General features: G+C 43.9%; 1 protein-coding gene across 1 annotated transcript; it reads right to left on the bottom strand.

Moving 5' to 3' along the window:
- Positions 1-684: 684 nt before the first annotated feature.
- SDC4 (syndecan 4) lies at positions 685-25,193 on the bottom strand. The gene is made up of 5 exons (XM_066626380.1): positions 25,033-25,193; positions 7,795-7,933; positions 6,564-6,610; positions 5,768-5,954; positions 685-4,124 (listed from the first exon to the last, which is right to left on the bottom strand). Exons 1-5 carry the CDS (start codon positions 25,099-25,101, stop codon positions 3,973-3,975), a joined length of 594 nt encoding a protein of 197 aa, XP_066482477.1. The 5' UTR covers positions 25,102-25,193; the 3' UTR covers positions 685-3,972.
- Positions 25,194-27,781: the final 2,588 nt, after the last annotated feature.

Raw genomic sequence — 27,781 nt, 5'->3', positions numbered from 1 at the left:
AGTTGTTCATACATTGACTTGCGTGTAAAAAAATCATGCTAGGCTGTGGTGGTCTACCTTTACCAGCATTACTATTTCTGACTGCAAGGCATGGAGGAAATAGTGGCAGCTTCCACATCAGGAGTACGCATGCAGATTAATCTAGTGTGGATTAAACTGGACTGGTCACCTGCCCTGAATTCAACCTACCATTTGTTCATTACTCTGTTCATAAACCTATTTTAAAAGGGGTTAGACAGACTTTCAGCTACTTTGACTCCAAAGATGAACTCTGCATGAACATGGCACCCAACAACTGTATCATACCTGTTTGATACATCCATGGCAAAGGCCAGTTATAACAAATTAAGAACACAATCTTATCTCCTCAGAAGTTCCATCAAGTTCAATGGAGCTTACTTTCAGGCAAGTGTATACAGGATTTCAGCCCAAGTCCATTAAGCAATGCAAGGGCAACCTTTAACTTAAAAGGCATCTTGGTTGCCTTGCTCTGCTTTCTCCAGGGAACAACTGTGGGTCTGCCATCTGAACTGGTGGTTCTTCTCCTAGGCCTTAAGGTCACTGCTCCCACCACACCAGGTGCAATGCAGGTGTCCCATGCCAAGGACAAGGAGTTTTTAGGACCTTTTACAAACCCCTCCCACAATTCAATGCCAGAATTTAATTATTCAAGAGAAAGCAAACTTTTAGAAAGTACCAGTTTATTTATCAAATCAGTGACAAATAACAGTGAAAAAAGCAAATATACAGGAAATCTCATCTGAGCAATCCAAGGCAAGATATGGAGTTATATCTATAAGGAGTATAACTATGGAGTTATACATCTATAACTCTGCTATAGAGTTAGATGTATCATTCTTCCACCAAAAGTCTAAGTTTAAAGACTTGAGCTTAAGCCAAAGCAGAATCCTTCACACAAACTCAATGTTACGCAGATGTTCATCCTAGCTGCCCCACAAAAACATGATCAACTCATGGCATGAATGAACCAACCAACCACCAACACTAAAAGGGAAGAGCAACCTTATATGGTTCAGGGGTAGTTTGATTTTTTTTTAAATGCTTCACACACTCCCCTTTTAGTAAATGAGGATCATGAAGTTAGACATTAGACTATGCCAGGTTTAAAAGCTACAGCACAAAGGATCATCATGAGAAGCTTTTAAGATTGTCAGAATCTGGGTTATTAAGTATGGCCTTGTGCAATGCAATGCCTGATCTCCTGCTTTGTAAATTAAACCCAAAGCGTACACCTGCTGCATGGCAATTTCCTTTATAAAAAAGTCAGTGAGAACATCAACACTGATGCAATCAGATTACATCAAAGTAGTGTCCTCAGAAGAACTTTTGAAGTGACTGTTTACTAGGATACCCAACGACAAATTCTATTACACAAAACCAGCCTAATCCTTTGAGTCACGGAGCTAAGGCAGCAGGCCATCCAAAACGGTGTAGGGGTTTAATAGCTCCAAGTTATAACCCAGTGGTCGGGGAACAGGGGTAAATTACCCCAAATGGGGTAAAAGTGAAAATCTGGGGGTAATAAGGTTGCCTTACCTAACTGTGTGCGGGCGCCGGGCGGGGAGGTAGCGGAGGGAGTCAGCGCACCCGCTCTCCACCCGCTCCAGGGGGCCGGCAGCGGGCTGGTGCGCTGTGTGCACACCGCCCGCTGCCCTGCTCCCTTCCGCTCACCTTCAGATGCGGTGAGCGGAAGGGAGCAGGCGATACACTCAGGCTGTATCGCAGCCGCCCGCTCTCTCCGCTCTGTGCGGGAGACTGGAGCTGCCCGGCGCTGTAGTGATGATGTCATCACACAGCGCCGGGCCGTCAGTGTCTCCCGCCGAGCGGACAGAGCGGGAGGAAGAAGAAAAGCCGCGCCGACCGACGTGGGATCGAGGTAAGGTGAGTATTGTTTATTTATTTTTATTGTTTATTTATTTTATTTCCTTACTTTCAAATCAAGGGGGTAACGTCTGCGTTTATAAATTTTTTGGGGGGTAAGAGGTAAAAAAGTTCCCTGACCCCTGTTATAACCCCTTACCCCCAAAACTAGGACATGTAGAGGGCTTCTGCCTCTGCCTCTCTACAGTACAGGTATACATAACATTCAAAAGTTGCTCTGCTAGAGGAGCAAGTAGGTAAAAGACACAATGTGCATATGCAACAGCCATATGATGGATCAAGGGCCCTCTCCAACATACATTGGTTTTTAGTCATGAGACATCAGGTAAAGCCAGCAGCTGGGAAAGTTTTTCTCTGAGTCCCTCTTTCTCTAGAAAAGCAATGACTAACCTGACATCGAGAAGGCCAATAGTCTAAAAGCAGAACAAGATCTTGCTGCGGTTCAGTGTCTCTGCATTAGCCTAAAATGTGAGCTGCAATTTGCAGAGTCGCGTCACTTTTCGTACCAGGTGCTTTCAAAGTTTGTTTTGCGTTATTTAAGCCTGACAGACACGTCTGAAGCTGGGGAGCAAGAAACACAGCATGCAGCCCAGCCACATCCAAGTTCCAACAGTGGAATTTGTGCTGTCTATACAGTGAAGCCAAGTGCAAAAGCTAGACCCCCAACCCATCCAGCAGAATTGCTCAGCAGTCATGTAGTAGCAGTTATTAACAAGAAGGGATAACTACATTCAGAAAAGACACCGACATTAGAAAAACATCACACACAAGAGAGTTAACCATCACCAATGCAGGCGGGCTGCACAAACCCAGTCTCAAACTTTTATAAAAAATGTGTACATTTTTACTGAAAAAATATAGCTCTATAGCACTGATAATATATTACAAGGCTAAAAAACAACTCCCCTCTTCACCCCCATTATATTTTAGTCATGTTTGAAGAAATCTGTTTTTGCATATAAACATTAATTCTAGCAGAGGTTATTGCCTTCAGGGTATAATACATAGAATAAAGCTTAAATAGTTTTCACAAATCATTAGAAGTTTCATTATATTAGTGTTTTACATGTAAAAAGAAGTTACCAAACAGAGCAGCATTCTTAGAAACTATAAATAGTTCTATAAAAAAAACAAACCCAACATCTTTGCTTTTGTTCTGGAAAAAAATATAAATATTTTCTCCTCAATTGCCTAACACCAACAATAGAAGCTTTAAAAGCTGTTAACATACTCTAGTTGCTGCTTCAGTTCAGGCAATGAGCAATACAAAATGCTATCCATCTAGAAAGAGATGTCTAGCCGGAAGAGACAAGGATCAAAATAAATCTTACGAAAGTTACAAAAAACAAGAGATTTTTTTTCTACAAACGTATATAGGCAGGCTATTTTCTTTTTTGTTTTCTTTTTCACCATGAAGCCATTTAAGTATTTCTTCAACACTATAGAGTAAAACTTTCTTCCCTTCAACATCTTGCTCTTGTAGGCTACTGAACTGAGTGTGTTCCCTAAAGGAAGAATCACTTTGTCCCCTGTAGCCATTCTTCACAAGACCTGAATGATATGTAGAAATGCTGACAGTCTGCAGAAAGCAACCTTGTTCTCTACCAAGTCTGAGTTACACCGTAGTGTAGAAGATTTTATAAATAAATTCTTTACAAAATGCCTTATATGGCTGGCCAGCTGCAGGCAGAACCGATTTTCACCTCCTATAAAAACAAGGCAAGTTGGAGCACTGCAGCCCAATGCAAACACTTTCACACAATCCATGTTAACATAGTTCTAAAACCCCTTCACCCAACCAAATACAAAATTTGGCAAAATTTTCTTTGCATTTTAGAGCACATGCATACCCCACATGGGGCTATTCCAAGACAGACTTTTTACTTTGTGTCTTCATTAGTGGGATGGGAAGGATCACAAAGAGAGATTTCTTAAAAATCACTTTGACATTAGATCCAAGAGAGCCATTTGTTTCAGAGCTTCTTGTCTGTGGTCCAAATGTTGTTTTTTTTTTTTTTTTTTTTACAAAGTCTGTTTGTCTCCCAAGTTGGTATGTGGCATTGGCAAGCCTTAGGCATAGAATTCATTTGTAGGCGCTTTCTTGTAGATTGGCTTCTTCCCAAGGTCATAACTACCCTCATCCTTTTTCTTCATGCGATAGACGAGGAGGAGGATCAGGAAGACAGCAAACAACAACCCGACTGCCCCACCTGCAATAAGAGCTGAAGGGGGAGGGAAGAGGGAGAGAAAAGCATGGCATCAACATCCTAAAGATTTAAGTGCTTTGTCTATCCTTCTAGCACATCTCATGCCATGTCATATCCAAGTCCTCTGCTATACATGTGGCAAGAACTGCTGGGAAGAGAGGACTAGAAACTATTTTCCACCCAGCTTTACTGTCAGTTCATATTATGCACTCAACCTTGACCAATGATTAAAAGAAATGAGTTTCTATGGATTAAAGCAGGGAAGACATTTCCCGAACTGTTTCCACAATGCTTACAGCTACATGGGCAAAATCTGAGACTGTTCAGTTCCAGGGGAATGCAAGTCTGAAGCTAAAAATGGGAAATTAGGAACCCAGTGTCAGTGCAATCCCAGGCATGTCTACTCAAAAGACGATTCCACTGAGTTTAATGGGGCTTACACCTAGATATGTGTATAGAATTGCAGCCTGTGTTTTTCAAACCAATGGTATGTGCAAGAAGGCAGAGCTAGTTAACATTTTTGCACGTCCACAACGTACGTAACAAAAGGGATGCTCTGTGCCAATTGCTCTTTTCCTCACAACCTCTTGAGATTGAGACACTAAAACTTGGCGAATTCTAAGTCAAGTCTTCTGACCAAGCTCAGTGCTAGACCCCTCAGCAAAGTTTCAGACATGTTTCATAAGTATTAAACACCAGTCTCACAGAAAGACCAATATGTGTAGACTAGGTTTCTAAAATACAGTGGATGTGACTGCAGCCTTTTCCACTGGGTAACCAAACATGCTAGCTTTGGAGACTAAGAAATGACAATACGCTGCTGCCTGTAGGCAGAATGATCAGGGTCAAAGCATTGCTAGCTTATGCCCAAAAAGGTCTCTCTAGGTCTTGTGTAGTTCTGGTAAGTCATAAGAGCAGGGGGAGAGAGAGTTGCGATCATACACATGGTCCCTTTTATAGTCCCAATTGCCAGATACTGGTCAGAAAGGTTGCTATATCAGCCTGCCAACCAACATCCCAACGCACATGTTGCAAATGCAAGGTATGCCCTGCTAAAAATGCCATCAGAGGCTAAGCACATGGGCCACCACACAGACCTTCTGTTCAATACTGGGAGCTTGGAAGGGGAAGGGAGGTCAGGTATGAGCCCCACCTCCATACACAAGTCTCAACCCAATCAAATATTTGCATAGAGGTCTCCAAATACAGCTTCTCATACCCACCCATACGGGCCATTGTTTAAAACCACAGTTTATTCGTTTAGCCACATTTTAAAGTGTCTTGATGAAACAATGACTTTGTCACCTCCTATAAAATTCTGCATTTTCATATTATTTGTGTGGTATGATCATCTTTGGGAAACACATAACTCTTGTACCAGTGATTCCCAAACTGTGAGGCATGGCTCCCTGGGAAGCAGCAGAAACCAGCCGGGGAGCCACAGAATCCTTGCAGAAAAAATCTGCCACCTGATGCAATGGATTGGAGCTCTAATGGAGAGCTGTGGACAATGGCCCAGTAGGTCAAGGGAACCACCAGTCAAAAAAGTTTGGGAACCATTGCTTTAAACTCTTATTTTAGATAAAGAGCTTCTTCTTAGAAAGCAGAAAGGACAATGCATCTGCAGAAATGGTACATTTATCCCGCCTTCAAGTTACCTGCAAGGACTTCTGTTCGCTCAAAGATGCTGCCATTGGCTGTACTGGCCATAGAGATCTTGTTGGACAGATCTTCTTCAGGAGATGCAGCATTGTTGCCAACAACGATGTCATTTTCTATCACAGCTGGTTCATTTATATCCTTTGTTCCTTTGTTATCACCAGGGATAAAGTTGTCTAAGGAGACCTGAATAAAAAGGAAAAAGTCACACCTCTTAGTACATAGCTGAAGGCACCATTTTAAAGTGATAAGGCAGCTCTTATTAGTTAGCATCTACCTCTTCTACTGTGAACCAGTGATACCCAAGGGCCAGCAGTATGGTGAGACATGGTTAAAGACCAGCTCTATGCTAGAATGGAGGGCAAGTAGCATGAGTTTATATAGAAAAGGAGCATCTCTGCCATGCTGTACAACATACAGAGTAAGCTCAAAATGGACAACACTCTCAATCATTACTACATTATGCTCTTAACTGCACATATACTTTCTGTTCACTTGTAGAATGCATACTTGGAGGTCTTCAAGATGCACTGCTTGCACATCCCATGGATAGGCAGTGTGCATATCTACATAAACCTATTGCCACTTGGCATTCCCAAAGTAACTATGGTGTTTCAACACCACATTTTGGTAGGTATGATTTTCTGGTTTTTTTTCCAGGACCTGAACGTACTATCTAAAAATAGAATATGCGAGGAGTAAGTCCTCTGCTGTAAATCACCAACAGATTATCTACTTCACTCTTGCTGCTTTGCCAATGGTAGACTTCCTGTGGAATGCACCGGTAATACTTACCTCAGGACTAATAACTGTGGCCAAGGGATCTTCAGTGTCGATGTCATCTGTATAATACAGAAAAATATTTAACTTTTATAAACTGTCATAGTTTTACATGCCTTTACTGTATTCTGCATTTGTGTTCTTCTGGCTAGCTCGTGCCAAATATATTACTGACATCATGAAAGCTACACCCTCTTTCCACAGGTGACGTCTGACCTACTCCACACCCCTCTCCTCCCCCAACTTAGTGAATCTTGGTCCCAGCAGCAGTTACAAGGACTTGCACTGCAAGTCCACACAGCATGCAGTTTGAAAAGAGGGCAGCTCCTTTTAAAAGCAAGTCAAACACCCATTCCTTGAGGATAATTGGCTCATCTAAAACCACCAGATCTGCCTCAACTTGTTGTGTGCTAGTTTCAGAGCTTGTTTTTCCCCCCCTCTTGAGAACATGATGTGTAAGAGGGCAACAAATTGCTGGAATGTGTTTGTGCTGGGAGATTTGGAAAAAACCGAACAAATCAGAAAGCATCAAGGATAGAATATCCTACAATCAGGCAAAATTTGGGAAGGAAGACAGCTAAGTCTTTGAGACTCATGTCAGTGTGATCTGAAACAGAGTCAAATGCTAGAGCAAGCATTTTCATCAAAGTTGCCTAGCACAGATAGGGTTACCTAGTTGGTACAGGTCAGTTAATTTATCCCACCCTTCTGCAAGGAAATTCAGGGCAGTAAACATGGTCTTCCCCCATTTTATCCTCACGATTGCCCTGTGATGTAGGTAAGGCTAACAAGTGTGATCATCCAGTAAAAATCATCAGTGAATCTTCCATGTCCTAGTCAGACACTACTCTGGCTCAAGCACATTTCAAAGACTGGCTGCTTCAGACAAACACAGGGCACATTCCCAGCTGTTGGACTTACATGAAAGAAGGGACTTTGTTTTACTTCTAAGTCTGGCACATGAGCCAAAGGACCTGAACAGGTTTTTAGATTGCAAAGGACAACCACTGCTAGAGCCCACACATGCCCCTAAAAGGAAATTCTGGCCCCCAGCCTGGCCCCCAAACCTGGAGATATTTGTTCTCCCTCCAAAATTAGTCAGATTATATTCAGCAAGGTACCCAATAGAACACAATCCAAAATTATTAAAGATGTCTTCAGCTTAAGCTCAGGTGAGAGCACCACAGATTTATACATGCAAAAAGCTGTGCAATCTTGAAGCAGCACAATTCAGAGCAAGAGTTACCTCTGTCTCCTGAACCAGAGACTTCATAGTCATCTTCTTCATCTATTATAAGGTCGAGCCTTGAGTCCTCATCGTCTGGCAAGTCTCCAGAAATTTCTTCTGCATATAGCTTTGGGTCCATAGTCTCAGTTTCTCTCACCTAAGAAAGAGAAAGCAAAGGGAACAATCCTGAGCAACCAGAGGCTCAAGAGAGAATTCTAAGATGGTAGCCTTTGCAGTCTGATCAGCCAAATTAAAAGAGGACCATAAACAATTGCTAGCAATGCTGGTTTGTTTGTTGACTGTGCATGCACCTACAGCAGGAGGCCATGCAACCACTTTATTTGCTGCCCTGGTCCTCCACCTGCCCACCCACCAGCTGCTGTGGGACAAACCACAAGTTCTGTCCTGTGCAGCAGGAGCTAGTTGTGGGCAGAGAGGAGCCAGTAGAGCATGAAGCTGAATTGTCTCCAGTTGTCTGTTTTCAAAGAGAAGCACTTCTCCAGGTGAAAACCCCAGTCCAGGGCTTGAAACAGACTGCTATGCTGCCCTACATCGTCAGTAGGTAGAGTTAATTTCTGACCCATCTTCCACACAGCGCTGATGCCTCAAGCCAGCCATATTTAAAATGGCATTGTTTGCTTCGCTAAGCCTTTGAATTCAAATACCATCGTTACACAAAAGGTTGGAATTGATAGATTTGTTTGCTTCCCCATCTGAAAATTCTGCTGACAGAGGATCAAAGGGGTTTTTTTTGGTCATAAATACTAACTCACTTGAATTAAGTGCTCCATCAAGAACAGAGTTTAAAAAGCAAACTCAGCAGCTGCCCTTTGAAAATAAAAAGGGCCTCAATGCTGGGGCCTAATACAGCCCCAGATATGGGCATTAGCATACTACCACTGGCAGCAGATAAGCTCCTCTATAGTACATAAAAGCCAAAGTGACTTTGCGAAGGGTCAGATGTCATCCTGCATGATTTCATCAGAGTGCATTTACCCTCCATCTTCTAAGAACCAGAGCCAGCTTGCACTACTGGTTTGTGATCAGTTTCCCCCTGTAGTTCCATGCCCCTTGGGTAACAAAGAGGCCAACGTGGCAAGCTATAAGAACGAGGCAGCTCACAATTCAAGAATCAGAAGGCCATTTGCTAGTTTGCAAGGTGATGGTGGTGGTCTCAATTTCGTTTTCCAAGAACATAAACTTTATCTGCCTGGCTAGGGTGTCCCAGCTGCACAGTATCTTGTTCACTGACTAAACCAGCAGCACTAGAACGAATTAGAACTTGCTAGGGGGAGAGGGAGAAAGAAACTAAACAGGGCCAGAATGGTCCTGCAGAACTCACACCTAACACACTGTAGCACTGGTTAGTTGAATCAGGTAAGGAGGGAGGCATATAGAGGACTTTTATTAGTACACAGAAAGCCTTTTATTAGCCCTTTGTCTCAAGCACAGTCTTGTTAGGTAGCTGTAGCAGATCAAAGTTGCCCGACACAAGCATGTTGCGTTGCCAATGCTTATAGAGCAGTGAAGGAGGCCGGGCAGTGATAGTACCCTGCTGTTATCGCCAGCCACAGTAAAGTACCTGGTTACCCACTTTTTGCTGAGAGCCACCAGAAGTTTTTCTTTATTGGCCCCTCCATTTCAAGCCCATGCCAGAACATTCCAGATTTGTTAACAAGGTCATACATCAGGGCCTGGAAACTTGATGCAGACCCCAAGTGGAAAACTACTGGGCAAGCAGGATATATCCTGCTTGAAGACTTTGATCCTTGGTTCTACAGAAGTTTGATAGAGCACGAATGAATATGCATGCCACTGGTGACGCCCCCTCCCCCAAACTTCGGATCAGCTTTTGTTCTCTTTCTTGGGCAGACAGGAACAAGCAGCTGTTGACTGCTGGGCACACCTATATGCCAGCTCAGACAGTATTCACAGAGATGAATCACAGATATTACTTTCCTTTGTGCCCATCTGTTGCTTACAAGAGGCCTGAAAGCCCTAGCAGGCAGGACCAGAAAATGGCTGAAAGGAGTGGGTGGCATGGGCCTTATCAGATTGCAGGATGAGCAAGACAAAGAGGCAGCCACACAGTCACTGCTACTGGGTGCTTTGATTAGGTGTTGCCCATTTGTGAAAGCAGAGGTACTTTATGCCTGAATAGAATAGCTTACATGATGCTATCTGAGTTAGCTGATAACAGGTTCAGGGCTAGTGTGCCCTGAGTTAATCTCATTCTCCTAGATCTGAGGCCCAGCTCTGCCATAAATGAGTCGCTTTTAGCCTCAAGGCAAGACAAAGCTCTAGCATTTATAAGAGTGCTAAAAAACAAGACAGTCTTAATGGTCTGAAATCTTGATTGAGGGCTGGATGTTAAAGGATCACTTGAACCAGCAGCAAACTCTTACCATAAGGGCAGAAAACTCCAACTGAAAGGATGTGTGGATATCCCACCACCCACTGTAGGAGAGGGAAACACACCAACCATCAGCTCAGCCCCAGCTCCCAAGAAGCACAGGTTCTGCCATGCCCTGAGGAGCTGCAAGTCTAGCCTTGTACAGCAGCCTCATTGCTTTATTCACTTGAGGCAAAGTCTGCTCTTCCATCTCAGGTTAGCTTCCAGAGTGTCTTCCTTGCATACCCCCAAGTGCAGTTGTCTTGCTTGGTTCCTTCGACACAGCACTGGAAGGCATGGGGGGGTGGGAGAAGTAAGGTGGCCCAGAGAAAGGCAGACAAGTCGAACTGGTTCATTCAGAACTGAAAAGTTTGTTGTCAAACATAAGAATTAGTGGATACTTCATGCAAGAAAGCTCAGGTGGAGGCTTAATGTTGAGCAGACATTCTTTATTTTGAGTTTTACTTAGATGTTGCTGTGCTTGTGCAAATTGAAAACACACACACACACACACACACACACACACACACACACACACACACAAAATTATCATTCTACAAGAGTGCATTTTGGTCTTCCTTAGCCTCTGATGCCCATGTTATCTTTCTGTTCTAGATATGACCCCATTTACATACACACTAGCAAGCAACACACAGGAGCAGATGTGCGAAAACCCCATGTCCCCTTCTTCCCCCCCCCCAAAGAGCAATTTTGCTTATATAAAATTAAGATCTCTGAACATTCCTGCAGATGTTTTGCTCAAATGGAATTTGCTACTGGCAACATCTGGTGGCCACTTTACATGCAGACAACAACATCCACTCAGATTTTTGAAGTATCTGTTTGGAGACTAAAGTGAGGGTGAAGGAAAGAGAGTGAAATCTACCTAGAACAGTGGTTCTCACACATTTAGCACCAGGACCCACTTTTTAGAATGAGAATCTGTCAGGACCCACTGGAAGTAACATCAAGCAGGAAAATTTTTAACAATCCTAGGCTGCAATCCTACCCACACTTACCCAGGAGTAAGTCCCATAGACTCTCATTGTTAAAAGAATATATGTTAAAAGCACAGGTCTGTAACATTTCCCCAAACGCAGTCACATACCATAGTAGCATCAAGTCTAATATATCAAAAATAAAATATTGAAATGAATAGGGACCCACCTAAAATTGGCTCATGACTCACCTACTGGGCCCCAACCCACAGTTTGAGGAGCACTGACCTAGAAAATGCCCTTCTCTCATCTAGCTTCTGTTTTCTCCTGATGCACCAAAATGCAATATACACCAAGTCTTTCAGGAGGATCTGGAAATTGAGGTGGTTGATCTATACAATCTGCTTGCTATGCACTAGTCTACCTTTAAGCCTGCCTCTGCTCTCATACTATAAAACTGTGGTTGGCAACTATCTGTTGCATAGGGGCCAGAGGTCACAACGCCACTTCCAGGTACTTGCTGATGATATCACCATGTCATAACCAACTTCCATGTGGCCAAGCTTCGATGTGTGTAATTACTTGGAGGGAACAGTGAGTGAGCAGGCAGAGGCAGAATGAGCATGCACACACGGTACTCAGCACCACACCAAAAAGTCCATAAGGCCACTGCTGTTTCCCACCAGCCCACACCCCGCACCACCACCAACTTGTCACTCCTGCCCAATTTGTGGGCATCTGTCAAGAAAGCTTCACAGAGTTCTGGAGCCATACCTTGGGGAAAAATTCTACCAGTCATTCTGTGATGGGCTGCAAACTGTGAGCCAGATATGGCCCACAGGCCATAGGTTGCTAACTTCTGCTCTAAAGCAAACATGGCGTGTGGCTTCTATTATTTCAACATAGCAACTGCACTGGAACAGATTTTATGGGCAGGTTTTTAACTAAAGGCCTAGGCAGTTCTGGCAACATGCACAAACCTTACTATTAATATGCTCTCTCCAGCAGAACCATTTAACTAGAGGAGCTTGTCACTTCTACATTTAATCCAGTTGCAGTGTATCTCCCGAGCATTAAGCAGCTTTTACCCACAGCAAGTGCCAAGTGAGATTAACAAATATCACTGGGAGAAGTAGAGGGGTGGAGAAGCAGCTTTTCTAGCCTACAAATTGCTGAAAGATTTACTTCTCAGCTGCCAGTCACAGAGTGTGTGCAAGCTCACACGCTCAGCTTGATACTGCTAGCAGCAAGACACAAATACCTGAAGTATTATGGCAATTAGTTGTATAATCCCTGCATAGGAAGGCACCTTTATGAATCCCTGGGCATGTTTTAGTACAATTCCTAGAAAGGCCAGCAGAGCCAAAAACTGGTTTCTTTTTCATAGTTAGACAATATGTTGAAACCTCATGTACTTGTTAATGGTTTCAGTCCAACTGATGCTTGTTGCTTTTCAGAATGAGTTTTCCCACCAGTGTTACTTAGTCCAGAGAAAAAAGATCTACACAGCAAGATTAAGGGAATCCTGCTTGCGGCCCAACAAAAAGAGCATACAATTAGCTTCAGGAAGCTAACAGTATCTGGATCTAAATTAGGTGTTCTCCAAGAGTCAAGAAAATCAAATCAGCAAATCATTGCTATGCAAGACACATAGATCATGACTATGTACTTTGATATAATACCAGTGGGACAGACAGTGAAACATCTCCGTCTGCCCTGGCTCAGAGCACATAAGCAAAGGAAGTCAACGGCTAGATCAGTCAAATCGGTTTTGCCAAGAACAAGCACATCTGTCATAAGTTTTTGGAATGGATCTGGAATTTTGTGGTTAGCCATTAGTACCCTGCAGAAGCAGATGAAGAATACCTGTTCTCCAGTGAGCCTCCCTCAGATAAGGCAATTGTTTCTAGGCTATAAATTCATGTTATTCAGTCTTCCGCCAAGTCCAGTCTAACAAAAGTAGCCCACCTTCCCACTTTGAAGAGAAACTCATTCAAATAGGGTATAACTTTTGCAAAACATGATGAAGGAATGGAGGCAGAATTGTCATTCAGGTTTTGCTTTGCCTGGAGTCCTGTCATAAGTGGCAAGATGAAGGTGCAAGTAGCTCCACTGGAGTGTGGAAACTATTCAGCCATTCACTTATGCATGGACAGGTGGCTCAGCCATTCACTTTTGCATAGACAGGTGGCTCTAAGGACTATTCTAAACTCCATAAATTGTGGACTTTAATGGTTCTATGACTCTTGCCAGTCTTGATTTTAGCATGCTTGTTCTTGACTCCTTTCTGACTCAGGCAGAAGGGTATCTGAAGAGAAGGTGTGGTGCTTACTGGATCATGGACAACACCCCAGCACAACTACATAATGTAGTCTAAAGCCTCAGGTGTGCACCCTTTCTCTGACAGTAACCCTCAACTGTTTGCTTATGCGCACAATCTCTGCATAAGCTGTACTGGAAAATACTGCTCCTGTCTACATGCAATTCTGCATCTTGCCCTGGCTTGTGCAACGATGGGGGTGGAGTCAGATTAGTGCTGAAATTAATCCTTCATAATCTAGGCCAGTGTTTCCCAAACTGTGGGTCGGGACCCACCAGTGGGTCACAAGCCAATTTTGGCGAGTGAGGAAAAGTTTTTGAAACAGTAAAAAACTTTGCAAATACCCTTGCCTGATTTGCAGAAGAAAAGCATTAGCTGGAATTCAAGACTGTGGTATGAGGTAACTCTCATACCCCCAAATTAAAGTGTCACTTTTCCGATGTTCTCTAGTAATTGGCATGCTGTCGATCATGTGTGAACCCAGTTTCAGTCCCTAACTGCATGTCTTGCTTTCCAGCCATCTGGGTACCCTGTAATGATTATAAAGGTTCGGGGGAACAATTTTTGAAATCCATTTCTAAGGAGAGTCTAGCAAATGTCTATTCAGACATACTATATGCAAAGTCTTAACAGCCTTGGGAGCAAAGAATCCCAATTATTCATTTATTGATAAAAAATATTTTCTAGATCTTGTGTATGTATGTGCAGTGAGTTGCAATAGACTGTTATTTTAAAAAGTGGATTCCAGTGCTAAAAAATTTGGGAAGCATTGATCTAGGCACTTCCTTCCCAACAACAGCCCATAAAATAGTTAGTGGTCCTACAAAGTAGCTCCCACTTGAGGCTATGCCTTCTGTTTGCCTTTATTACAGCCGTGATTTTTAACTTTTTGATCTAATCTTGCAGATGACCACTATCTTTCCAACCAATACCTAGTATCAGGTTTCCCAACTTTACACACCTCAACCTAGAGTTAGTCCATGCACACTTACACCCCTTGGGTTTGCCAAGAATTTTATATTTGTTGTAAGACTTGACAGTAAAGTTCAAAGTCACCTGCTTATATAAAGGGAAAAGAGTGCTGCATATCACCACAGCAAAGGCACAAAAGCAGCAATGCCAGAGACCTGACACACTTCACCATGTAGGAATTTTGTACCACTTAAAAAAAAAAACACCACAAGAACAGCACAGGAACCCCAAGATAAAGTTGCATGTACACTTGTACATAGGTTTAATAATAATAATAATAACAACTTTATTTTTACCCCGCCTTTCTCCCCGAAGGGACTCAAGGCAGCTTACAACATAGGTTTATAAACATAGGTTTATAGATAGTTATGCTAGTGGTAGAAGAAAAAGGATATTTTTCCTTGTGAACTTAAGAGCAGTTTTCCATTTCAATTTGTGCTACTCCGTTCTACAAGTACGGGAATTAATTTTTATTCATGCTACATCACCACAAACGTGTTAAGCCATGCAGGATGCGTACTCCCTTACTGCCATGAGTACACGGACATCTTAGTTGAAGGAAGTTACTATCATAAATATAAGTTGCATGAGGTTTTTTTTAATTGCTTCCTTGGCAATCTTGGGCCAGTCACTATCTCTCTGACCAACCTACCTCACAGGGTTGCTGTGAGGACAAAAGGAGAGAAGGAACTACGTAAACCACCCTGAACTCCTTGGAGAAAGGGCGGTATAAAAATGGGAAAAATAAATGACCACACCTTGATTAAAGTGGATTTCCTGGCAAGAATACAAGTCTATATAGGAATACATGAACTGCCTCATGACAATCACACATGTGTTCAAGGCCACACTCCAGCCCTAGGAGGGGCTTTGTTTAACAGACCATTGCCCTCATTCTTGTACCAGTTGTTTTCAAATGTGTTCTGGGAACAGATTAAGAGACTGACAGGGGACATCAATGATTTGTTACCTTGCCCCTCACTACAGAGGTCGTAGGCATTTGGGGGGGGGGGAAGCAGCCATTTTAGCTGCACCCCTTCAGGCAATTTCTTCCAGTCTCTAGCTAGAAAGCGAGGCTTGCTGTGTACCAGCTTAGCTCACTAGAGTCTCTAGACCTACTGGACTTCAAAACATATTAGCCCATGTTAACAAGCTTCAGTTCAGCTTTACAATTGCACTAAGCTCACTAGATTTACCCAACGTGACTTAAGTAAACAGAACGTGCTGTTTAGACAGAACCCTATTGACAGAGCTGTGAAGGCAACCCTTTGCAGGCCAAGCTAGCTGGCACTCCCCCTGAAGCTAGACTCCTTCTCCCTCCCCTCTTCCATGCAGGTGTCACGTAACCACTTGGCAGTCCTTGTGGCCCCCAGGGTGCCTCAGCCAAGGTAAACCTTGTGCTTCTCAGGTTATTGGATTCCAAGCTCTATGCTCAGAAAAAACCACCACTCGGAACTGGCAGGCCAGTTGGGAAATTTGTACTCTGCACACTGGAGTTCTGACGTGTGCACCAGACTTCCTAAACGGGGGGGGGGGGGGTAAAAGGCAAAGAGGTCACTTCTTAAAGAACAGCCAAGCACAGAAAGCAGATGTATCATTTGATTCAATCTTGTGACTTGTTGGTTACAAGGAAGTTTAAGGATTCTTCCCGTCAGAACATAAGAACATAAGAACAGCCCCAATGGATCAGGCCATAGGCCCATCTAGTCCAGCTTCCTGTATCTCACAGCGGTCCACCAAATGCCCCAAATGTCAGCAGGCCCTCTGGTGAAATTACAGTCCAAAATTTATGTATCAGACACAAGGTCTGACTCTGCAAAAAAGAGTCCTGAAAGCTACCAAGAATGCCACCTCGGTTTGGGGTCAGCAATCTTAGTGAACTAGGGCCTTGGACCAAGCAAGGTAGCTTTTATGTCTGAACCCGCTTCGTACTTGCGCACTGTGTTTCAAAAACTGTATTTGAGACAAAAGGAACAGATTGATACAGATTTTCCCCACCAGCTTTTGCAAATACATTGCAAGTACACACTTTTTGTATACTTGCATGACCATCCACTGTTGTCAATTGTCCAAGCTGCAGGGACTCCAAACACAACAGTATGGCACAAGACAGCACCTACATCTCACAGCAACTTCACATCTCCCTGCCAAGACTGAAACTGAGCCACTGCTAAGGGGGGGGGGGGAATCAATCATCAAGGGTTGGGAAGAACCACATCTAATTGACAGACAATTCATAGCTAATGGGTGACGTAAACATGAAATTCCCCCCAATGGGCAACAAGATGCTAAATTGTACTGCATCTTCCACCCTCAGCTAGTTTCTCAGAACTTATTAACATTCCAGGGCCAAGGTAGCCAGGTTTAATTGCTCATGTGTCTGGCACCCCACACTCATTAGATCCAAGATAAACCAAAGATTTTAACATAGTCAGTTTGGTGTCTTTATGAGAGATTGCCTGCAGGTTCAATCCAGGCTTGTTTATATAGTTTGAGTTCTTATTCCTTATCTTGCATGGGTATCTATTCCAAGCAACACATTTTAATCTAATCAGGAGGCCCAGAGATTTAGTAGTGCCTTCGTCACCCAAACCCAACTAGGATACAGTCAGTGACTATTTTAGGCAATTCTGTTTCCAGAAGTGTGTCATGATATGATTCCAGAAGTGTGACAGACATTATATTTTGTACACTTTCTACTACTACTGTCATGCTAATAGCATGAGCCAGATCCTACAATGAACACATGACTATATAGTCTTACTTGAACCAAAATGGACATGACAAAGGCAGATGTCAGATACAGTTCCATAAAGGAATGAGGCAAAGAAGTGATAAGAACATTGGTTAACCAATATGTTAGTTTATAACAGTGCAGTACATCTTTCTTGTACTGCTGTAGATTATACAAGGTGGAATTGAATATAAAGTCACATGAGAGGCCCCAGTAAGGCTAATACAACTTTTTTGGATAGATAGCTATTTTCTGGTCATTTTGACAGTTTAGTCTTTGTGGAGGATGAGCTATTTGTTCATATATGTCACTGAAAGGCCTGGATCATGTTACCCTAAAGATTCTTAGCAAGAGATTTGTTTTAACTTAGGAGTCCTTTGCCTACCTTTGAATTTTGATTTTATAACATAGCATTTTCACAGACAGCACTGTTTCATGGAATGCTACTCTTGTTTAGTTAATTAAAATCCATTCCAACTGTACATAGATCCTTGTAATTTGCTGACAGGTCAAACAAAGCATACCCTTGAATATAAGGGGGATAACATTACCTTCTGTCAATTTCTGTGCACAAGTCTTTTGATTAATTCCACTTATGGTCAGAAACCGAACCCTAATTTCACTGCTCTGTTACCCTGCACTGAAAGCTGGGTAATGAACAGCAGAGGCTCAGATACCTGCTGTACAGGGGTTCTGAGCCCCAAGTCATCACACTTTCTCCAGGCCAGTAATTTGTTGGAGACACCACTAAATGTCAAACTCATTAGCCTGTGCAGTACAGTATCAGTAACCAAACCAGATGAGTCAGGAAATTCAAGTATCCATAACATAATTTGGCCAACTGTAGAATACTCTTCAGGGAGAAGCAAATGATCATCTCAACCTAGGATCTTTAAAAAAAGTGCCCAAATTGCCTCCTCCCCAGACACACCTGCTCAGATACTTTGGATTTAAGGCTAAAATGGCTGTTCTCTCAGCTGCGCAAGAGAAGGAGCTCTCCTCTCCATAGTATCCATTACTTGTGATATGCAACCGCAGACTGATTTTTATTGCATGTTTTTACTGCCCATGATTATAGCTGCCCTAGTAAGCTATTACATTACAAGAACCGAATCTGTTAGATGGAAACAGCCAAGATGCTAGATTGAAGTGTTCCTACATTGTCTGAAGAGCCTCCCCTTTTCTTCAGCCTCTACACTCCAGAAGTTGCAGCACTAACTCCTATTACTGCTGCAATTGCAAGCCCCATAGCTGATCTATTTTAGTCAGCACCATGCATACGCACCTACCAGTTTTGATGAGGTTTAGATCAAGGTTTCCTGAAAGGAGGTGCACACATTCCTAACCTTATAACCCTCAGCTGCACAAAGTCTCTTGCCATCAGAATGACTCCACCCACCAATTCACATTTACTGCAGCCTGTACCCCTCCCATAATAACCAATGCAACACCATCTCTCTTCTGCAAATCACACACTTTTCTGGGAATCCTTTGGTTTTAGTCCTTCGCCCTCATTCCCAACTGAAAACTTACCTATGTGAAACTGTCTGCTCACCTGCATCCCCTGTTATGCTGGACTGCCCACTCCCTCTCAGTCGTCACATTCAGAATTCAGACTATACGCTCCTTAGGGAGCTTGTTGCTTTGCAAAATGCCATGACCATTAACAGTGCTACATAAAAATGTTTCCTCTGGAATATGGTACCCAAGAGACAAGGCAAGGTTGACCAGGGCAGTCTGGCTTCACAGAGAACACAGAAAAGAGCAGCTGTGATAATGATGGAAAGGCATGACACCCAAACAGACCCTGGCTGGGTAGGCAGAATACAATCCAGAGTAAAGCTATATGGGGTTAAGCTAATGCAGCAAAGGTTTGGGAACTTGTGGACCAGGTAAGATTCCTGTTATTTGCCACTTTCCTCTTTTTACATATACATCTTCTGTGATCTCATGTCAGAACTGCAGCACCAAAAGGAAGATGAATCAATGCCATTTGTATATGAAAAGAACATTCATTCAGATGCCCAGTGCCGCAAATGAATCAATGTTTTGCTAACATGTACATCTCAGAAGTCTTGAGTCCAGAATAAGATCGGCTACCATTACTAACTCCCTGGAAAAATCTATGCCGACAGTTTCCAGTTTACAGCTTCATTCATCAAGTGCACACTGAGTCCTTGCTCGAATAAGGTTGCACTCACAGACGTACGCCTTCCAGGAAGAAGGCCAAATATGCATATCCAACCATAGCAGTTTCTTCTCTTCTGCTGCATTCAGCAGGCCCCTATTTTAAACATGACACTCCACTGCACAGGAGATGCACTCAATGTGTCCTGTTGCACAAAAACCTGTTGGTTGGGCATCTGAACATCCACAAGCTTATGCCCAAGTTCTGTCCAGTACAAACAAGCCCAAAGATTGCAGTGAAATGTGATACAAGAGTATCAACACATTATTCTGAGTGCATCAAATCTCTGCATTTTTTACTGCATGAAAATGAATCAAAATTGTGCTTTCACTCAACTACTTTTCATAAACGCAGTTATCCCCAGCTATCTATTCCCACTACCTTCCTGACCCTACCACCCGTTTGTCTAGAGGAGGGGGAAGAAAGAAGAACCACATTCTTTTAAAACACATAATATATTATTAACTTGGACAGGACACAGACAAAACTGGGTCAACACACAGCAACTCTCCACAAAGAGGTGTAATTCTGCTGCCTGCCTGTCAGATCCTGGACAAAAGGATGCAGCAGGCAGAGCCAAGCAAGCAATATCCAGTATCACTGTCCACACATATTCAATTAGGTCATGAAGAAATAATATTCCAGAGTTGTTCTTGGCTCTGCTTCTTACACTGCAAACACCAACACTTTGAGGGGTAAACAAAGGCACCTTGAGAAGCAAAAGAGCAGACTATTATTTAATTGTATAGTACTATCAACGCACACGGCACTTTATAATAGACAAGATCCTGACTCAAGGGGCTCTAAAACAGACTCAAGGAAGACAGAGGAAGGGGACCCATAATGGTGCCAGGGGAGAATATGGAGCCATTTCATGAACTGTGAGGTACTGCAACCAAGCCTCAGTACATATTTAAAGAAATAATTGTATTAATAACCTGTGCAAGGGGAGACTTTTTTTTTTTAAACAGCACAATACCTTTGTCACCAAATTGCTCTTGCGAACTGGACAGGCATCAAATGCATTAAGTGCTCACAGTACATTTCTTAAACTGAATTAAACACCTGCATGAAGATGGCCAGAATGTGCTGCCCCCTCACTCTTCTATGGACTATCTTTGCTGTAACTAGCCATGTAAACATATCTGCTAATTATATTTATATTCAATTCCTCCTTGTATAATCTACAGCAGTACAAGAAAGATGTACTGCACTGTTATTGGTTAATGAATATGTTAATTTATGTTCTTATCCCTTCTTTGCGAATATAAAGTCACATAAGAGGCCCCAGTAAGGCTAATACAACTTTTTGGGATAGATATCTTATCCTCCACAAAAACTGTCAATATGACCAAAAAATAGCTATTTGTTCATATATGTCACTGAAAGGCCTGGATCATGTTACCCTAAAGATTCTTAGCAAGAGATTTGTTTTAACTTAGGAGTCCTTTGCCTAGCTTTGAATTTTGATTTTGGATCATAGCATAACCTTTGCAGAACGGTTTCAGCACACTGGCTAAACAAGAGCGCACCTGAGCTCTGTCTCAGCATGTCCAATTAACAGGTACAGACTGAAAATGAAAGTTATATATTCAGGTTAACAGTCCTGACACGATTGGAAGAGACAGAAGAAAAAACTGGACAAGAGTAGAACTAACAGGCCCAGGGATTCATAACTAACAGGGATTCATGGCAGCAGGACAGGACAAACTGGTTTGATCATTAACAGGCTGCACTACTTCTCAAAACAAAACAGGAAGCCAATCAGATACTTCTATTCTCAGAAATTCTACTACTGTTTTAACACTGCACAAACATAGAGGAAGAACACCAAGCTGGCATGTTTTACTCCAGCTTCTCTTGTGATGAGAACCCTTTAATTTGGTTCCCTGTGGCAAGATTTCATATGTGCAGACAAGGGTAACAACACTAGGAAATATCCATCACTTCTGTCACTTTAATTCACAACATATCAGACAGTGCACCTGAGCTCACCAATTACAATAAGTGGCTTTATTCTACAAACAACCTACTACACCAGTATTTTGTTCTTTCGAGGCCATGTGACTATTTCAAGTTTCCAATTTCTACCAAGAGCACTCAAAATGGTATAGTTGTCCAGGTATCACCCACACTGAATAGGGCCACTGAAAAAAGAAGAGTGTTCCTGTGTATTTTGACACACCATCTACTTTAGGTCAGCTACTTAATAAGACTGTTGTCATCCTGCTGGGGTCTTATCAAAATATCTGGCCATCTTTTAGCTTTTCACAACAGCGCCTCTAACTGATAACAGTGCAGCAGGAATGCAGAGAGGTCATAGTGAGTCACTGGATAAGAGCAGTTAATTATGTCTAGTCTCAAGAACACCCTGTATCTTTAAATTCTCTCAAACTTAATCAGTCACTCAAGACAAACAAACCCAAACATGAGACTTGATAGGGTATTCGCCAAGGATTGTCTATAGTTGTCATTTTTCAGTTATCCTCTCGAGAGCCAGGATGGTGTGGTGGTTCTGGAGTTGAACTTAGCCCAAAAGATACAGGTTCAAATGCCCACTCAGCCATGAAGCTTCCTGGGGGACCTTGGACCAGTCACCATCTCTTAGCCTAACCTACCTCACAGGGTTGCTGTGAGGACAAAAGGAACCATGTAACACCACCCTGAGCTCCTTGAAGGAAGGGCAATATAAAAATGTGAACAAATAAATTAATTTCTTAAAAAGGATTATGTAGTTCACAGAGGATAATATCCCAAGTCATTCACTTTCCCACCTGAACAAAAAACGAGTTGATTCCCAAATGCCATTAGTATATTAAGGGCAATTCAAGATGCATGCCAGTATGTGTTGAAATATTTTCAAGTCACCCATCCTTTTGATTGCCATTGCTTATGTCCAACTACAGAAAAACCAGACAACCTGGGCTATGGAAGATGGCAGAACATGGTGCCAAACATAAACAAAGACTCAAACAACAGAGACAAACTAAGCAACTGAAATAAAGCTGTGGGGGGTAGAGTTGGAACTGGTAACAAAGTGGACAGGTAGATCTGAAAGGAAGCAAAGAGGAATGGATTAAAGTCCCATTTATAAACATCACTCCTCCCAACTGCATAAAATTAGAAGACTTTTATTCAAGCTGCCAACACATTCGCATGTCCTTCCTATGTGCAGGTTACTAGAGCCATAGTTCACCCTGAATTATTCCTCCTTATAAGATTCCCCCACCCTTCCGGAAGCCAAGCTCCTCCAGTCGGCATGTACAGCATTTGGAGCAAGATCTTATGCAAAGTTCATCAGAAGCAAGTCCCACTTTGTTTAATTACCCATTTTTTTGCCCAGCCCACAGGTGTACACATTTGATCCCTGCTGCGTATATGCAACATTAGACAGAAATGGCTTAAATACAGCTTATGCCCTAGTAAATGCATCCAGGATTGCAGCTTAAAGACAGAGGAAAAGTGCTCTCTACCCCCTCAAGCTTCTTGCAGCCTTGAACAAATATGCTTTAGAACAGTGTTTCTCAAATTGTGGGTTGGGAGCCACTAGATGGGTCATGAGCCAATTTCAGATAGGTCCCCATTCATTTCAATATTTTAATATTAATATATTAGACTTGATGCTACCATGGTATGTGACTGCACTTGGGGAAATGTTAAAGGCCTGTACTTCTAACAAGCTACTATGTATATGCTTTTAACAATGATAGTCACTCCTGGGTAAGTGTGGGTAGGATTGCAGCCAAGGATTGTTAAAAATTTTCCTGCTTGATAAGATACGATAAGAACAGCCCCACTGGATCAGGCCATAGGCCCATCTAGTCCAGCTTCCTGTATCTCACAGTGCACCAAATGCCCCAGGGAGCACACCAGATAACAACAGACTTCATCCTGGTGCCCTCCCTTGCATCTGGCATTCTGACATAACCCATTTCTAAAATCAGGAGGTTGCACATACACATCATGGCTTGTACCCCATAATGGATTTTTCCTCCATTTTTCCCCAGTGATGATGCCACTTCCGATGGATCCTGAAAGATTCTCATTCTAAAAAGTGGGTCCTGGTGCTAAATGTGTGAGAACCACTGCTTTAGACCAGCAAAAGGAATAGTGAAAAGATAATCTGGCATGGTGAAAGGGGAAGAGGCAAGGAAACATAGCTATGTATATGGACAACAAAAATATAAGAACATAGGAAGAGTCCCACTGGATCAGGCCAAAGACCCTTCTAGTCCAGCTTCCTGCATCTCACAGTGGCCCATTAAATGCTTCAGGGAACACAAAAGACAGCAAGACACAACCTGCGCCCTGGTGCCCTCCCCTGCATCTGACATTCAGAGGTAGTCCACTTCTAAAACCAGGAGGTTGCACACACACAGTTGATATGGGGGGAGGGGCAAAAAAGATGGGAAAAATTCCTGTTCATATGGAACATCAGGGGGAGATTTTTCACCCACCAGCTGCCAATCACATCCAGATTCACAGGAAAACCCTGTGATTTGCAACGTGCCAGCAGAGCCCTGCTGATTGCGCTTAATGGGCTCGGTGTGACGCTGGGGAGTTGCACCAGAGCCAGGCTTTGGGTCAGCGGTTACTCATTCCACAGCTATGAGCGGGAGGAAATGCTAAATAAGGCAGCAGGGCACGTTATTTGCTAAATGTGCTGGTATTTGGAAACTTTAGGGAAAGGGGAGGGGGTGGAGAGAATGGAAACCACAAGGAGATGACGGAAACCACCCTACTGGCACGCGGGAGGGCGGGGAGCAGAGGGGGGGTACAAGCTGGGCTGATCGTGTCCCCCCCCCCCCGCCTAAAATCTCCAAATGCCAGTTCAATGAGAAGGCTGGGAAAAAATGTGCCCGTTGCAGCGAGCGCAGGATCCAGGGGGAAACGAGTAGCTAGCCACTACTGGGGGGCGCGGGGCAGTAAGGCTGCCATCCTAGCCACACTTTCCTGGGAGTAAGCCCCACTGACTACAATGGGACTTACTTCTGAGTAGACTCGCATAGGATTGGGCTCTAAAGCAGAAAACTCGCGTCTAGGGCTGGAATCCTATCCACTTACCTGGGAGTAAGCCTCATTGACTATAATGGGACTTACTTCTATGTAGATGTACATAGGATTGGGCTGTCAGAAATCGGGGGGGGGAGAGCAAAAATGGGACCAGACCTCATGCAGGGAGAAGGGGGGGTCTCATTCCAGCTCCCACGCAGTGCTTGCCCCAGATCCACAAACTTGAGGCATATGGGGAGGGTGGAAAATGGGGTAACCCCAGCCCCTTCCCCAAGTTCCCCAAGAGAGCGTATATCAACCATCTTCCCCCCACTTTTAAGGGGTGAAGAGCACTCCATCTAACTGCACTCTTCCAGCTCAGGCTGCCACGATCTGCGAAGAAGCGCCACACCGAATCCACCCCCCATCCCCAAACGGGACGTGGGGGAAAGGGGGGTGCTTCATTCCCAGGCGGACCCCCAAAAGGCCATGCAGGCTCAACTTCTCAAGGCGATCAATAGCCCAAGCCTAGGCAGGTCTACTCAGAAGTAAGTCCATGGGGTTTACTCCCAGGTAAGTGTGGACAGGATTGCAGCCAAAGCCCCCTATCTTCCTCCCCCCCATCTCATCTTGGAGAAGACACCCCCTTGTTGGGACCCCCGGCAAATCAATCACGCAGCAGCCCCCGAATTCCCACGGTCGCATCCCCGGAGCACTCACCGACTCGGCAGCCACGGCGGCCACCAGGAAGAGCAGGAGAGCGGCGCAAAGGCGGTGGGGCTGCTGCATGGCGTCCTGGCTGGGCTCTTCTTGGGCCGCACTGGGCAAAACCGATCCGTCTGTGCGCGGTGGAACTCAGGGCCCCCCTGGCGCTTCTCGCATTCTTATAGGCGAGGCAGCCCGGCCCTTGCTGGAGGAGGAGCCGCGCCTCGCCGGAGGAGGCGGAGGTGGGAACTCCCCCCGGCTTCGCAATCCTCTCGCCTCCCAGCCTCCTCGCGGTTACGACACCGTCGGTCTCTCCCAGCATTGCTTCCAACTAGCATTCCAGGCTGGAGGCATAAGGATGCTCTAGTACAGTGTTTCCACACACTGTGGGTCGGGACCCACTAGGTGGGTCGCGAGCCCATTTCAGGTGGGTCCCCACTCATTTCAACATTTTATTTTTCATATATTAGACTTGATGCTAATATAGGGCAGGAGGTCTGGTCTAGAGGGTAGAGCCTCCATTTGCCTGAAGATTAACATCCACAAGGTCGCCAGTTCGAGGCCACCGGCACCGTGCGACCTTGAAGCAGCCGGCAAGCTGCAGCTGAGCTGTTCCATCTGCTCGGAGCGTGGGAGGATGGAGGCCAGAATGGTAAACCAGATTGGAGTGTAACATCTTGAATGTGGTGGTTCTTGAAAGAGAGAACCTTCTTTCAATTTGTAAAAATCCCTGCGTGGATTTAATAAGCCTGCCTGTGTAAACCACCTTGAATAAAGTCTTGAATAAAGACCAAGAAAGGCGGTATATAAATACTGTATATTATATTATTATATTATGCTCCCATGGTATGTGACTGCGTTTGGGAAAGTGTTACAAATATGTACTGCGAACAGGTTACTATGGTTTTTAACAATGGTAGTCAATGGGACTTGCAGCCCAATCCTAGGCAGGTCTACTCAGAAGTAAATCCCACTGTGTTCAATGGGACCTACTCCCAGGAAAGTGTGCATAGGATTGCAGCTTTACTCCTGGGTAAGTATGGGTAGGATTGCAGCCTAGGATTGTTAAAAAATTTTCCTGCTTGATGATGTCACTTTTGGTCATGACATCACTTCCTGTGGGTCCTGACAGAGTCTCATTTTAAAAAGTGGGTCCTGGTGGTAAAAGTTTGAGAAACCCTGATCTAGTGTGAGAAGGTTGCCCCAGCAGTGTAGCTAGAGGGGGGCAAAGTGGTCAGCTTTGCAGGGAGCCTCATTGCAGTGTGCAAGGGGCCCCTCCCTTTTGGAGCCATTCCAGGCAGGGGGGAGCAAAATGGAGGCAAATGCCTGGAATGGCTTCAAAGGGGAAGGGCCCCTTGCACACTGCAATGAGGCTCCCTGCAAAGCTGAGCACTTTGCCCCCCTCTAGCTACGCCACTGGATTGCCCATTATAGCATTTCATTCTGTGTTTTGCAAATCTAGACGGAATTCCACCACCATCACCACCACCACCACCACCCCCACAACATATTTTCCATTCCGCTCCAAAAAGTTACCAGCAGCACATACAATACCATTCTGTACAAAAAATGAAGTGAGCATTTTATTACTAATTTGTGTGGCTGTTCTATGTGCTGAATGCTCTCCATCTGTTCCACAGAAGTGGGAGATGGAATTGAGATACATTGTCCTGTACAAGAGAGACCACAGCATTTTGTTTTTATTACTGCTGCGAACAGATTTGAATGGCAGGATACATGAGTTGTATAATCCTGTGCATATTTCTGGGTAGAGGTGCTTAGGATGGTGCTTGTCATTCCTGACGTTCAAACCCATTCTCAATTCCCTACTTCAGTGGACCGCAAACGTTTTAGAACTTGGACCCACTTTTAGAATGACAATCTGTCGGAACCCACCAGAAGTTATGTCATTAATCTGGAGGTGATGTTGTGGCCAGATGTGACATCATCAAGCAGGACAATTTTGGACACCCCCCATGCGACAAAATCAAACCAATTAAGTAAGTAAGGGCACAATCCTAACCCCTTATGTCAGTACTTTCCAGCACTGACTTAAGGGCCATGCAGCTCTGAGGTAAAGGAGCAAACATTCCCTTACTTTGAGGCCTCCGTGAGTGACACCCAACTGCAGGATGCAGCACATGTTCCATTGGCACTGCTATGCCAGTGTTGGAAAGTACTGACATAAGGGGTTAGGATCGCGCCCTAAATAAGTTAAAATTTTACAATAAGTTAAAAAGTTTATTTTAAATACAGAAGGACTTTTCTAACACTCCCAGGGTCCAATCCTATCCAACTTTCCAGCACCAATGCAGCTGCAATGCAGCCCTGAGGAAAGAGAACAAATTCTCTTTCACCTTGTGGAGGCCTGTATAACTACCCTCCCACCACAAGATGCAGCACATACCTCACTGAGGGCCCAATCCTATACAATTTTCCAGTGCAGGTGCTACTGTGTCAATGGGGTATGCACTGCCTCCTGTGTTGATGATGCAGTCACAGAGGCCTCCTCAAGGTATGGGAACATTTGTTCCCTTACCTCGGGGCCGCATTGTGGTTGCACCGGTGATGGAAAGTTGGATAGGATCAGACCCTGACACTGCTACACCAGGGCTGGAATGTTGGATAGGATTTGGTTCCCAAGCAGTTGCTGATCTGTTTCAAAGAAAATCCCTAAACATTCCAAAGGCTGCAATCCTATCCACAGCTTTCCCAGGAGTAAGCCCCATTCAGTATCATTTTTAAAAGCATATTCATAGAAGCC

The sequence above is a fragment of the Tiliqua scincoides genome, chromosome 4 (genome assembly GCF_035046505.1).
Source record: "Tiliqua scincoides isolate rTilSci1 chromosome 4, rTilSci1.hap2, whole genome shotgun sequence".
Classification (NCBI taxonomy): Eukaryota; Metazoa; Chordata; class Lepidosauria; order Squamata; family Scincidae; genus Tiliqua; species Tiliqua scincoides.
The sequence above is the reverse complement of the archived record's forward strand: the minus strand, read 5'-3'. Positions and strand labels throughout refer to the sequence as shown.

Bases quoted from the DNA above. Each gene is read 5' to 3' on its own strand.
- SDC4 (XM_066626380.1), bottom strand. From the start codon at position 25,101: ATGCAGCAGCCCCACCGCCTTTGCGCCGCTCTCCTGCTCTTCCTGGTG. The intron at 6,611-7,794 runs GTAACTCTTGCT...TGTATTATACAG, and splicing joins CTCTGGTTCAGGAGACAGAG to ATGACATCGACACTGAAGAT. The intron at 4,125-5,767 runs GTAACTTGAAGG...CTCCCCCTTCAG, and splicing joins GCGAACAGAAGTCCTTGCAG to CTCTTATTGCAGGTGGGGCA.